This window comes from Pelophylax lessonae, assembly GCF_965119305.1.
Source record: "Pelophylax lessonae genome assembly, chromosome: 8".
Classification (NCBI taxonomy): Eukaryota; Metazoa; Chordata; class Amphibia; order Anura; family Ranidae; genus Pelophylax; species Pelophylax lessonae.
Window position 1 is genome coordinate 160,383,536 of NC_138775.1, and position 15,358 is coordinate 160,398,893.

At 36.9% G+C, this 15,358-nt stretch overlaps 1 protein-coding gene across 1 annotated transcript in view; it reads left to right on the top strand.

The window, feature by feature from the left end:
- The window catches only part of LOC309562208 (uncharacterized protein), a gene marked incomplete at its 5' end in the record, with an annotated part of 1,875,955 nt that extends 1,867,736 nt beyond the window's left edge, over positions 1-8,219 (top strand). The window contains 2 exons of the mRNA XM_082266327.1: positions 2,885-3,091; positions 8,165-8,219. Coding sequence (XP_082122453.1) covers positions 2,885-3,091; positions 8,165-8,181 — 224 coding nt within the window. The 3' untranslated portion in view covers positions 8,182-8,219. The remainder of the gene's footprint in view (positions 1-2,884; positions 3,092-8,164) is intronic.
- Positions 8,220-15,358: the final 7,139 nt, after the last annotated feature.

The window sequence follows — 15,358 nt, forward strand, 5'->3', positions numbered from 1 at the left end:
GCCACCTGTCATTCTCCTTGCTGTTAAGACACTGATCTCTCGGATCTAGTATGTAGATCCGTTGATCAGTGTCCATACAGCTCAAGCCCCAGCCAATCACAGTAGAAAGCACGCCCCTAGGGATACACACAGCCCCTCCCTCCCAAATAAAGTTAACCCCTTCACTACCAGTGTATTTTTACAGTAACAGTGCATATATATAGCACTGATTACTGTAGAAATGTCACTGGTAACCCCAAAAGTGTCAAAAATGTCAGTCAAGGGTCCGATCTGTCCGCCCCAATGTCGCAGTACCGCAAAAAAAATCGCAGATCGCCGCCATTACACGTTAAAAAAAAAAACAACAAAAATGACAGAAATCTTTCTCTTTGTTAGTAAACGCAATAAGTTTTGCGCAAACCAATCAAAATACGCTTTTTGCGATTTTTTTTTTACCAAACATAGGTAGCATAAAACAAATTGGCCGAAAAAGTAAAAAAATTTTGATTTTTAAATTTTTTTTTTGGGGAATTTCATATAAAAAAATGTGAAAAATATTGCTATTTTTGCAAAATTGACGCTCTTTTTTTGTTTATAGCGCGTGATCAAAAAATCGCACAGGTGACCAAATACCACCAAAAGAAAGCTCTGTTTGTGGGAAAAAAAGGACGCCAAATTCGTTTAGGTACAGCGTCGCACGACCGCGCAATTGTCCGTTAAAGTCACGCAGTGCCGAATCGCAAAATACCCCCTGGTCGGAATGGGGGTAAAATCTTCCGGGGCTTAAGTGGTTAAACCAATATTTGAAAATACTGAAACAAAATATAAAATTATATGAGTTTAAAGTGACCACAAACCTATTTTGTGACAAACATGAAAATTAAAGTGACCACAAACCTATTTTGTGACAAACATGAAAATTAACCACTTATACCCCGGAAGATTTTACCCCCTTCCTGACCAGGGCCTATTTTGCGATTCGGCACTGCGTGACTTTTAATGGACAATTGTGCAGTCGTGCAATGCTGTACCCAAATGAAATTGACATCCTTTTTTTTCCCACAAACAGAGCTTTCTTTTGGTGGTATTTGATCACCTCTGCGATTTTTTGATCATGCGCTATAAACAAAAAAGAGCGACAATTTTGTAAAAATAACAATATTTTTCACATTTTTTTATATAAAATTCCCCCCCAAAAAAATGTAAAAATCAAAATTTTTTAACATTTTAGGCCAATTTGTTTTCTGCTACATATGTTTGGTAAAAAAAAATCGCAAAAAGCGTATTTTGATTGGTTTGCACAAAAGTTATTGCGTTTACTAACTAAGGGAAAGATTTTTGTCATTTTTATTGTTTTTTTTTTTAACGAGTAATGGCGGCGATCTGCGTTTTTTTTTTGCGGGACTGCGACATTGCGGCGGACAGATCGGACCCTTGACTGACATTTTTACACTTTTGGGGGTACCAGTGACATTACTACAGTAATTAGTGCTATACATATGCACTGTTACTGTAAAAATGACACTGGGAGGGAAGGGGTTAACTTTATTGGAGAGGGAGGGGTTAAGTGTGTCCCTAGGGGCGTGCTTCTAACTGTGATTGGATGTGGCTGTGTGTGTAACAGCAGAGATCAATGGTCCTACATAGCAGGACTGTATGATCTGTGTTTTTACACAGGGAAGAATGACAGGCGGCTTTGTTTACATTAGCCGCCTGCCTTTCTCCCTCTCTACCCGACGATCGCGAGTGACCGGCAGACATCGGGTCGGCCGGTCACTCGCGCGGGCTGCTTAGGGAAAGAGCGGGGGCGGGAGCCCTCGCCCCCTATTGGCTCCCAGGCTAGTGACGCATCGGTACGTCACTTTGCCTGGGAGGGGCTGACCACCGCCGTATATAGTCGGGCGGCGGTCGGCAAGTGGTTAAAGTAACCACAAACCTATTTTGTGACAAACATGAAATGTAAAGTGACACCAAACTATTTTGTGAAAAAAATATTCAGTCCATAAGAGCCCATCAGCAAGAACATTAGAAAATGTGTTTAAAGGAAAGTTCAAAAATAAATGATCAACTTGCAATCCAGTTGTCAAATGGGTGTCCCCACACTCCCAATATTCAGTGCTTCCACCACCGAGTGACACCACATAAATGAGTCTTTTACAGGATCCAGTGGATCATCATATAAATGGTCAAATGTGTTTATTAAATCCCTTTAAACAGGATGGTTCCAAACGACGGGCACGTGTCCAATCAGGGTTACTCCATCTGATGATCCCTTGGTCTTTAGGTGCAATAAGTGTCTGCCAAAGTCCCTGCCATAAAAGTTCCCATCCTCCTGTCTTCAACCTGTATGATGTCATCTCCAGGATCTGTGTGATGAGGTGCATCTGTGACATACAAGTCAGTGAGGGGAATGCAAGAAGACTTGAACAGCTGTCCATGCACATCTTCTCCTACAGGTTGAAGATAGGATGACAGGAACTTTTATGGCAATGACTTCGGCAGATGGGCTCTTATGGACTGATTATTTTTGTCACAAAATAGTTTGGTGTCACTTTACATTTTATGTTTTTCACAAAATAAGTTTGGTGTAACTTTTAATACATATCATTTTATATTTTTTTTGTTTCAATATTTTTAAATATTTTATGACGCAGCAGGAGAGAATACAAAGCAGTTTTATAATCAATCTCATTTATGAAAACATTACCCAGAAATGTCAGAACTTTGCAAGTCAAAGCGGCCAGTGATTTGTCCACGGGCACAAGGTTTGGGGACTGCAAGCTCCAGCATAAAAATTTTGTTTTATTTCAAAGTTAAAATCAAATACGTTTTCTTTGCACTGTATATTTTAAAATAAATAATTTTGTTTTCTTTTTTTACCATTTTTCTGAAAATATTTTTTTAGGTATATGTCGCATAACCCAGAACCTTCTTGATGAAAACTTCTTAGAACTCGATGAAAGGCATGAAAATGAGGTATTTTATGAAGAAGGAGATACTATAAGCTTTACCTGTAAAACTGGATATATAAACAGGAATGGACTGACTGGCACATGTACTAAATCCAAAGAACAACCAACTGAATATATACTGACTTATCCTACTTGTGAAGGTGAGTAGCAATTTATTACATATTAACATTTTGTAATAATTTCAAAAATATATTGCATGTAGTGTATCTTCACTCTTAGAACCAAATATATACAAAACACATTACATCGTGCCCATGAAGATCCTTATCAAGATCAATGTAAGCAAATGTATTTTTCTAATAAGAGAAAAGAACAGTTACAAAGTAAGGCCTCAAAAGTTACACAGTAAGGCCTCACAAGCTGTACAACATGAAAACTGGATCTATTTCCTCATCCCAGAGCCACAGGTGCTGCATATGCCCCCGGGCACAGACAGTCTGCATGAGGTGAAGGTCAGTACGGACACGTGTGTTTATGCAAGTACCTGTGTATACCCGCAAACAGCCGCTCAAAATTATGGATGGCTGTGCCCAGCACCTGTGGCTTCTTGGCAGGGAAATACACCCAAAGTTTATGTTGTACAGCCCCAGGTGCCTGTGTACGTGAGGCCTAAGGCTGATTTACTAAAGTATTTGAGAGTTTTCACAGTATTAAATGTTTGAAGATTCACGTCAATTATCCAGTCATATGAAAATCAAATCCCTGTTTACTGGCTGATCGAAAAAAACTGATCCATGTATGACCAGTCTTATCTATTGTGCAAATGAGTAAATCTTCACACGTTTTATTGTGTGAACAGTCTCAAATACTTTAGTAAATAAGCCTTACTGAGTCTAGGTCAGAGGCCTGTGATCTGTGTCTGTGGTTGGTTTTAGTATCATGCCAACAAGACTGTGGGGTTGATTGACTAAAAGCAAATAAATATACTGTGCACTGCAAGTCCACATGTTCCAGAGCTTAGTAAATGAGGTAAAACTTCACTTTGCAAAGATCACCTCACTTTGCAATCACATCCAAGGAAAATAAAAAAAAACTGCATTTTTGTTTGTACATGATTTGATGATAGAAACAGCAGAGCTTCCCCTCAGAGCTAGAGCAAATGCACCTAAAGTGCACTTGCAGTGCCAATTAGACATATGCAGGATGAAAAAATTTGTTTAATTTCATTTAGTTTTGATTCAGTATTTAAAAAAATGTGTTTAGTTAAATTTGTTACATTAATTTTAATCATTTTAAAAATTTGTTTAGTTAGTTTCTTGTTCGAATTCCAAAAATCTGACCGCATTCAAAAAAAAAATCAGTATTTGAATTTGAAAATGCATTTGAATTAGAATTGTTTTCTATTTAAATGCAGCTGTTGCATTAGGCTATTGATACTGGCTGACAATTAGAAAATTAGAACAAAATAGAAAAAATATATAACCATCTTCCGAAATTCGAATTTAGAAAATAATTAATTTGCATAGAAAAGATTAGAATAGAATAGAAAATAAAAGAATAGAAAATAGGAGAATAGAATAGAAAAGAATAGAATAAAAAAGAATAGAATTGAAAAACAATAGAATAGAATATTGTTATGGGGGTAGTGGTGCGCTTCAGGGGTTGGCTAGTAATAAATCTCTAATTAGATGGGTAAGTATATTGTGCAAAAATATCGATCAAAAAGTGCTCAATGTGGTGAGTATGCTCATATGTGTTTTGGTTGAGAAGATAATAGGTGATTAAAGTGCAAGTGCGTGGTGTTACCCAAAGCAATGTGTATATCAATAAAAAGATCAAATATCAAAAGTCTTCTGTATCACATAAACTGATAAAATATACCAACAATTAGTGAACACAATATAAAATTTCAATCCAGTTGATGAAGATAAAAAATAAATATACAAGTGCTCAAATAAAGTGCTGCATGCTTCTTCCAATCCCTGAGGAAGTCACGTGACCTCGTGACGTAACGCGTAGGAGGAGCCCTATACCCGGAAGTGACGTTACGACGGAGCCCGATCTCCACAGCGGCGGTTGTTTTGATCTATGCTGGTTTATTTTCGCTACACTGTAAGTGCAACTTTGTATATATACGAAAATAAAAGGTTTTATATACTGCACCATGATAGCTCTTTGTTTCTGAGGCACAATAAGGAGGATAGGACAAGGACAGCGAACCAAAGTGGTTATCTATAGGAATCCAGGAAATCCTTCTCAAAAAGAAAAAAAGGATCGAGGATCTGGAATTAAGCAATTAGAGTCTTAAAAGGAAAAGTATCCATTTAAAAGTCTGGATATACACCAGAGGCATATCTGTCTTGCCTTGAAGGTGAAAGTTTAGCGCACATAGAGGTGACACACAAGGTGGAGGAGAATATAGTCACTTTATTTAACCATTGAAGCACGGTCACAACTGAGAAATTACACACAAGATATTTTTTTGGAAAACAATATATATATTTTTTTTGGACTTTTTTTTACAGGAAAAACTGTTTATTTTAAGTATTGCAACAGGGTTGTTCACTCATTGGTTCACCTATTAGAATCACTTTGTAACACCTTATATTTTGATTGGAAGAAGCATGCAGCACTTTATTTGAGCACTTATATATTTATTTTTTATCTTCATCAACTGGATTGAAATTTTATATTGTGTTCACTAATTGTTGGTATATTTTATCAGTTTATGTGATACAGAAGACTTTTGATATTTGATCTTTTTATTGATATACACATTGCTTTGGGTAACACAACGCACTTGCACTTTAATCACCTATTATCTTCTCAACCAAAACACATATGAGCATACTCACCACATTGAGCACTTTTTGATCGATATTTTTGCACAATATACTTACCCATCTAATTAGAGATTTATTACTAGCCAACCCCTGAAGCGCACCACTACCCCCATAACAATATATATTTAACTGTTCAGTATCAGTACCAGTGGCGCTGCAGCAGGGAGTCTCTAATCACCTCAGACAGCGCAGGGATCACACACACCTTTTTAATAGAATAGAATATATAACCATCTTTGAAAATTCAAATTTCGAACAGAATGAATTCAAATTTGAATAGAAAAGACTAAAATATAATTGAATAGAATAGAAAATAATAGGAAAGAACAGAATAAAAAATAATAGAATAGAAAATCAATAGAAAAGAATAAAATAAAATAGAATAAAATGGTTATATTCTTACTATTTTATGTTATTCTTAATGAATTGTTTTTCTATTCTGCTCTCTTATTTTCTTTTCTATTCTATTCTAGTCTTTTCTATTCAAATTCATTCTATTCAAAAATTTTATTTCTGAAGATGGTTGTATTCTTTATATTTTATTCTATTCTATTCTGTTCTATTCTATTATTTTCTATTCTATTTTTATTTTCGATTCTATTGTTTTGGATTCTATTGTTTTGGATTCTAGTCTAATCTATTCTATTCAAATGTATTCTTATTCTTTCTATTTTCTTTTCTATTCTATTGCTTTTCCATTCTATTCTATTCTATACTAATCTTTTCTATTAAAATGAATTCTATTCGAAATGTGAATTTCTGAAGGTGGTTAGTTATATTCATTTTTTTCTATTTTATTCTATTCTATTGCTTTTCTATTCTATTCAAATTCATTCTATTCAAAATTCAAATTTCTAAAGGTGGTTAGGTTATATTCCTTCTATTTTGTCTATTCTATTATTTTCTATTATTTTGGATTCAATTGTTTTGGATTATAATCTGCACTGTGACAGATGTGCATGAAGCACTGGTGGTACACTATGACAGATGTTGATGGGACAATGGTACACTGTGGCAGATGTTGATGGGTCACTGGTGGTACCCTGTGACAGATGTTGATGGCACATTGGTACACTGTGATAGATGTGCATGGAGTACTGTGGTACCCTGTGACAGATATTGATGGGACAATGGTACACTGTGACAGATATAGATGGTGCACTGGTGGTACCCTGTGACAAATGTTGATTGGACAATGGTACACTGTGAAATGTTGATGGGGCATAACTGGTATATTCTTTCTATTTTATTCTATTACTTTTCTATTTTATTCTAATCTTCTATTCGTATGTATTCTTTTCTAATCTAATCTTTTCTATTCAAATTCATTCTACAGAAATTCGAATTTCAGAAGATAGTAATAATATAGCCATCTTAAGAAATTAGAATTTCGAATAAAATGAATTTGAATAGGAAAGAGTAGAATAGAAAAGAATAGAATAGAAAATAAGAGAAAAGAATAGAAAAACAATAGCACAGAATAAAATAGAATAAAATAGAATATATAACCATCTTTTGAAATTTGAATTTTGAATAGAATGAATTAGAATATAAAAGATTAGAATGGAATAGAAAATATTAGAATAGAAAATAATGGAAAAGAATAGAATAGAAAATAAGAGAATAGAATAGAAAATCAATACAATAGAATAAAATAGAATATTCTTTCTAATTTATTCTATTCTATATAAATTGTTTTTCAATTCCTTTCTATTCTATTCTCTTATTTTCTATTATATTATTTTCTTTTATTTTCTATTCTAATCTTTTCTATTCAAATTTGAATTTCTGACGATGGTTATATTCTTATTTTATTCTATTGTATTGTTTTTTTATTCTCTATTCTATTTGAATTTAGAAGATGGTCATATTCTGTTTTACTTTATTCTATTCTATTAAATTCTATTCCAATCTTTACTATTCTTTCATTTTTATTCTATTACTTTATTTTATATTCAATTTTACTGTATTCTTTTTTAGAAAAAATGCTTTTTAATTTTTTTCTAATTTGATTTGAATTTGTTTTTGAATTGGATTAAAATTTGTTTTCTATTTCTACAAATTTCAGTTTGTTATTTTGGATTTGTTTAAATACGTTATTATTGTAATTCAGTAATTCGGATACATCCCAATTTCCAAATAACAAAATATTTGGCCGAATTTCGATTTGGAACGAAACTAACTGCATGTCTAGTGCACAGTATATTTGCCTTTAGTAAATCAACCTCCCTGTCATATATAATACTTTGTTTATCAATATTTGTATTTGAAAAGTATTATTTTCAAGGCCAATAGCTTGGAAAGATTTGTTTTGTATAGTAGCCGTATTTACAGGGTTATATTTCACAGTACACATTCATCATGTATTGAGGTTTTCTAATACATAAGTAAAAGTTCAAGTGTAGGCTAATTTTTGTTGTTTTTTAATAGAAGAATCTGCTGTGTGAAAATGATATGCTGTCACTTACATACATTTAGAAGATGTAAAGAATCTTGGAGTTTTTCAGCTGAAGGAAGAACTTTCACTTGATATGTACAATGATGGATGAAGAAATGACTACACAAATTAGTTATGGCTATAAACAGATATGTTCACATGTTTTGGCTTCACTGTGTGGTTTAAGTTTGAGTGGAAACAAATTAATAAAAGCATTGTGCAATGACCTATATTTACAGTCTTGCAGATGAATAAAGGTTTTACCTATGGAAACTCCACTCCTTGCACATTTAATAAAGCTATTCCTTACTATTCATTTATATTGGGCGAGTCATTTTTTTATAAGGTTACACTTAAATTTTTTCTAGAATAAACATAGATCCTCTGATTTACAGTACATGCTGTATACAACTTAGAAGACTGTTATTCTATTATTTACAACATAGACAAACTTACTCTACATGGCCTTTGGTGTTCAGCAGTCTTGGTGCTCTAACACAAAAGAAAAAAATATTTAGCTTGATTTTTTTAGACTTCTTTACATCATTTTTCAAACCCATCATTTGGTTTTCACCAGATCCATATAAATGTGGTGTTAGTCACTTCATCAATCACACCTGTATACCCCCCATGGACCAGCACAATTTTTACATTTTCTGCTATGGGCCTGTTTATTCGGCAATAACTTTGTCATTGCTTAATAAAACAACGTAATAAATGAATAATTCCAAAGGGCAAACAAGATTTTCTTTTGGTGATATTGGATTCTATTCACAAAACCGTAAATATTGGCTTTAGGATTGGTGGTAAACTACCTCTTAGCGTTTTTCAAAAAAATTCTTGCAGTTCACTAAAAAACGCTACTAAAATACCGCAATACCTATTTTATGAAGTGATGCAGTATTTTATTAGTGAAAGCTAGATGTATTTTAATGCCGGCAGTAGCCAGCATTCTCAACAACCAGTAAACAGCTGGATGTTAAGGAGCGGGTGGCCACTGCGTCCTTTACAGATGTAAAGGACGCAGTGGCCACCCGCTCCTTAAAAAAAAGCTGCGTGGAGTTCCTCATGTTCAGCTTTCTAGCAGAAGCCTGAAGGTTTTGTGTCAATATTGACTGGTATTTGGAACTGTTCATAATTCCCTCTACCTCAACTAAGGCCCCTGTTCCAGCTAAAGAAAAACAGTCCCAAAGCATGATGCCACCACCATGCTTCACTGCGGGTATGATGTTCTTTTGGTGATGTGCAGTGTTGTTTTTGCGCCAAATATATCTTTTGGGATTATGGCCAAAAAGTTCAACCTTGGTTTCATCAGACCATACCACACTTTCCTACATGCTTTTGGGAGACTTCACATGTGTGTTTGCAAAATTTAGCCAGGCTTGGATGTTTTTCTTTGTAAGAAAAGGCTTTATTGGATATACAATATCTTCTGAGGATGATATCCTATTTTCCACTTCAGCCACTCTTTCCTGGAATTTTTGCAAATCATATCTAAACAGTCCAATATCCACTTTTATCTCTTCCATTTTATCAGACAGCATAACGTTACTTGAGTGAATTGTATTCATTATCTGTGAGTTAAGCTGTTACAAAGTTATTTTAGACTCCTTCTCCATTTTGTCTGACTGTGGGATACTTAGGGTGGCTGTCTTGTGAGTGTCCTCACTTGGCGGGCCACCACTCCGTGACTGTGGAGGACTACGGTCGCCATCTTGCTTTTCCACCCTTGCAAACTCCCTAAGTCGATCCGCCGCTTTAATCATTGTGACCTCAAGTTTTGGATATATCCTCTAAACTGCTGAAAAGTACAATGATCAATCAGTCACTCAGGGTACAGCAGTATCTTGCTTAATTCAATAGGTTCAAAGCAGCTTTTAATAAGACAGGGCAGAGCTTTTTAGAGGGGGACAGGCATTAAAGATGATCACTTTTAATGCATATATAATAAAGGCAAGTTATAGTTACAGCTGGGCTCAATTGTGCACATCTGTAAATGTTTAAACTCAATGGTGATACAGCCCAGCATAGCAGAGATTTCATCCCATTCCTCCCTTAGCTAAAAGACATTTTTAGCTAAACACAGTGCTGCCTTGCTGCTCACCTTTCATTCCATGATTTTTTTTCTTTTTCCGTGCACTGAGCCCAGCTGTTTATGATAAGATGTGTCTCCAAGTAGGTAACAATGTGGCAGCAAAAAGCAGACGAGCTAGAAAATCGAATTGTCAAAATAATATAAGGATTATAGGCATACCTGAGAAAGCAGAAGGTCAAAAACCCAAGTATATTTGTTGAACAACGGTTAAAAGACACTTTTCCAGAAGCTGAATTTTCATTGGCATTCTCAGTGGAAAGAGCCTATAGGGTTCCTGCCCCTCCTAGGCCATTATTGCTGAATTGTAGAGACAGAGATTTGGTGGTGCTAAGAAAGGCGAGGCAGAAGGGTGTTCTACAGTATGAAAATAGTAAAATTTCCAGATTTCCAGATTTTTCTTTGCAATTGCAAAAGCAGTGGGCAACCTTTTAACCACTTTAGCCCTGGAGGATTTGGCTGCTTAACCACTTTACGTCTGCTCACTGTGCTGCTACTGCGGCACAGTGGCTCGTTATCGTCTGGCGACGTAGACCTATGTCACCAGACATTACCCTCTCTCAGCGGAGCACGCGCGCCGCCGGAGGCTCGTTCCCGCTGTATTCAGTTACAGCGGGAGTCAGGCCAGGGGAGGAGCAGCGGTGATCACTACTGCTCTTCCCTGATCGTCGGGGATCTAGTGTGGAAATCCACCCGCTTGTGTAAACAAAGCGGGCGGATCGCCTAAGTGACAGGCAGGGTCAGATTGCAGGAATCAGCATAGCTGAACCTGTGATCTGTCCCTGTGTCACTCAGTCACCTCCCCCCGCACACGTCAGTAAGCACCAGGCATACATTAACCCCTCCCTCTCCAATAAAAAATAACCCCTTCCCTGCCAGTGTCATTTTTACAGTAACAGTGCATATGTATAGCACTGATTACTGTAGTAATGTCACTGGTACCCCCAAAAGTGTCAAAAATGTCAGTCAAGGGTCCGATCTGTCCACCGCAATGTCGCAGTCCTGCAAAAAAAATCGCAGATCGCCGCTATTACTCGTTAAAAAAAAAAAACACCAAAAATGACAGAAATCTTTCCCTTAGTTAGTAAACGCAATAACTTTTGCGCAAACCAATCAAAATACGCTTATTGCGATTTTTTTTTACCAAAAATATGTAGCAGAAAACAAATTGGCCTAAAATGTTAAAAAATTTGATTTTTACATTTTTTGTGGGGGGGGGGGGATTTCATATAAAAAAATGGGAAAAATATTGTTATTTTTTCAAAATGTTCACTCTTTTTTTGTTTATAGAGCAGAAAGTAAAAATTGCACAGGTGATCAAATACCACCAAAAGAAAGCTCTATTTGTGGGGAAAAAAAAGGATGTCAATTTAATTTGGGTACAGCATCGCACGACTGCGCAATTGTCCGTTAAATTAACGCAGGGCCAAATCGCAAAATATGGCCTGGTCAGGAATGTGGTAAAATCTTCCAGTCTTAAAGCGGTTAAAAATACGCTCTTTGAGAATTTTTTTGTCAAAGACATGTAGCTAAATACATTTTGGCCTAAATATATGACAAAAATTGAATATATTGGATATTTTTTAACTGTCAAAGTAGAAAAATATTGTTATTTTTTCAAAATTGTCGCATTTTTTTATCAATATTGCAAAAAATAAAAATCGCAGAGATGATCAAATACCACCAAAAAAAAGCTCTGTTTGTGGGGAAAAAAGGACGTAAATTTCGTTTGGGTACGGCGTTGCATGACCGCGCAATTGTCAGTTAAATTCGCACAGTGCCGAATCGCAAAAAGTGGCCCAGATGTAAGACAGCAAAATCCTCCGGTGGTAAAGTGGTTAATGACCAGGCCACTTTTTTCAACTTGGCACTGCGCGACTTTAACCATTTACCCACCAGGCCTATTTTTGACACTTTGTGTTTACAAGTTATAATCAGAATTTTTTGCTAGAAAATTACTTAGAACCCCCAAACATTATATATATTTTTTTAGCAAAGACTCTGGAGAATAAAATAGCGGTCATTGCAATATTTTTTGTCATGCGGTATTTGCGCAGCAGTCTTTAACCACTTGCCGACCGCCGCACGCCGATCTACGTCGGCGGTCAGCCCCTCACAGGCAAAATGACGTAGGGCTACGTCACTAGCTTGTGAGGGTCTAGGGAGCGAGCGCGCGCCTCCCGCGTGGTCACGGACCCCCCCGCGCGTGTGACCGGCGGACCCGATGTCCGCCGGCCACTCTGCGATCGGCGGGGGAGAGGGAGAAAGTCAGGCAGCTTGTGTAAACAAGCTGCCTGTCATTCTCCCCTCTGTATGAGAGCTGATCATATGGATCTACTATGTAGATCCGTTGATCACTCTGCATACAGCTGAAGCCACAGCCAATCACAGTTAGAATCACGCCCCTAGCGACACACACAGCCCCTCCCTCTCAAATAAAGTTAACCCCTTCACTACCAGTGTATTTTTACAGTAACAGTGCATATATATAGCACTGATTACTGTAGAAATGTCACTGGTAACCCCAAAAGTGTCAAAAATGTCAGTCAAGGGTCCGATCTGTCCGCCGCAATGTCGCAGTACCGCAAAAAAAATCGCAGATCGCCGCCATTACACGTTAAAAAAAAAAAACAACAAAAATGACAAAAATCTTTCCCTTAGTCAGTAAACGCAATAACTGCAAAAAAGTCTCACACATGGGGTATCCCTGTACTCAGGAGAAGCAGCAGAATGTATTTTGGGGTGTCATTTCACATATACCCGTGGCATGTGTGAGCAATATATCATTTACTGACAGCTTTGTGTAAAAAAAAAAATATATATATATATATTTCCCGGAACTTGTGGTAAAATATAAAATATTCCATGGACTCACCATGCCTCTCAGCAAACAGCTTGGGGTGTCTACTTTCCAAAATGGGGTCATTTGGGGGGGTTTTGTGCTATCTTGGAATTTCAGGGCCTCCGAAACTGTGATAGGTAGTCAGGAGTGAAATCAACAATTTATGCCTTTGGAAAGCCTGAAAGTGGGGACTGGTTTTCGGGGACCTGTACTCGGCTAGACTGCAAAAAAGTTTCACACATGGGGTATCCCTGTACTCAGGATAAGCAGCAGAATGTATTTTGGGGTGTCATTTCACATATACCCATGGCATGGGTGAGCATTATATCATTTACTGACAACTTTGTGTAAAAAAAAAAAAATAAAAAAAAAAAAAATTATTTTCCCGAAACTTGTGGCAAAATATAAACCATTCCATGGACTCCCCATGCTTCTCAGCCAATAGCTTGGAGTGTCTACTTTGCAAAATGGGGTAATTTGGTGGGGTTTTGTGCTATCTTGAAATTTCAGGGCCTCTGAAACTGTGACGGGTAGTCAGGGGTAAAATCAGCAATTTACGCCATTAGAAAACCTGAAGATGTGGATTGGTTTTCGGGGGCACGTACACAGCTAGGCTGCCAAAAAGTCTCACACATGGGGTATCCCTGTACTCAGGAGAAGCAGCAGAATGTATTTTGGGGTGTCATTTCACATATACACATGGCATGTGTGAGCAATATATCATTTAGTGACAACTTTCTGTAAAAAAACAACAACAAAAAAAGAAATAATAATTTTCCCGACACTTGTAGCAAAATATAAAATATTCCATGGACTCACCATGCCTCTCAGCAAATAGCTTTGGGTGTCTACTTTTCAAAAAGGGGTCATTTGGGGGGTGTTTGAACAGTCCCGGCATTTTACGCTCAATCTTAGCCACACATCACCCACTCTTCTAACCACTTGAAAACCAAGCCTTTTCTGTGCCTTTTTGTTTACATGAAAAAATATTTTTTTTTTACTAGAAAATTACTTTGAACCCCCAAACATTATATATTTCTTTAAAGCAGAGGCCCTATAGAATAAAATGGTGGATGTTGCAAATTTTTTTGTCACACGGTATTTGCGCACAGATTTTCCAAACGCAATTTTTGCGAAAAAAATACATTTTTTTTAAATTTATTGCACAAATACACTATATAATTCCAATTTGTTTGGTAAAATTTAAAAGATGATCTTATGCCGAGTTCATAGACACCTGACATGACATGCTTTAAAAATTGCGCACACCTGCGCAGCGGCAAAAACGTATGTACATTTTTAAAAACCTTTAAAAGTCTCTACAGGTTACCACTTTAGACTTACAGAGGAGGTCTACTGCAAGAATTACTGCACTCGATCTGGCGATCGCGGCGATACCTCACATGCATGCTGAAATTGTGGTTTACATATGACACTAGACCAACGCTTGCGTGTGCCATTGCGCGCAAGCACGGGGGAAAGGGGGCGGAGCTCGATTTTTTTTTTTTTTTTTTTTGCTCTTTTATGTTATTTTGACACCTTTCCTTTAATTTTTTTTTTTTTAAATCATTTTTATTGCTATCACAGTGAATTTAGATATCCCCTATGATAGCAATCGGTAGTGACAGGTACTCTTTTTTTAAAAATTGGGGTCTTTTATACTCTAGATCTCTCCTCTGACCTTAATGCTTCTGACCACGCCAAAATTGGTGTGATAAAATACTTTCCCAATTTCCCAATGGCCCTGTTTATTTCTGGCGAAAAAGAAGTCATGAAATGCTCGTAGCCTCCGGCATCTTAGGCCATAGAGATGATTGGAGCCATTCTAATCTTCAATTAGCTCTATGGTTAGATAACTGAACCACCGGCTGCACTCTCGGGTTAACCGGTGGGACAGGAGAGCCCGAGAAAAACCACGGAAGGCTGCGGAAGGCGGCGGTGGGGGGGGGAGGCCCCTCCCACTGCATGTAAAAGCAGTCTAGCGGCCAATTACCTGCTAGGATTGCTTTTACATGTAAGCCGACCGCTGGCTGTAAAAAACGATACCAAGATGATGCCTAAATCTGCAGGCATCATCCTGGTATAACCACTCAAAGTCCAGCAACGTACCAGTACATTGCTAGTCCTTGTTTGGCATATAGGTTTTTTTTTTTTTCATGCAGCCTGTGGGCTGAACGGAAAAAAAGAGAACCTATCAGAAATCAGCACAGGAATAATGCGTAGTATTACTCATCATTAACCGCCCAAACAACC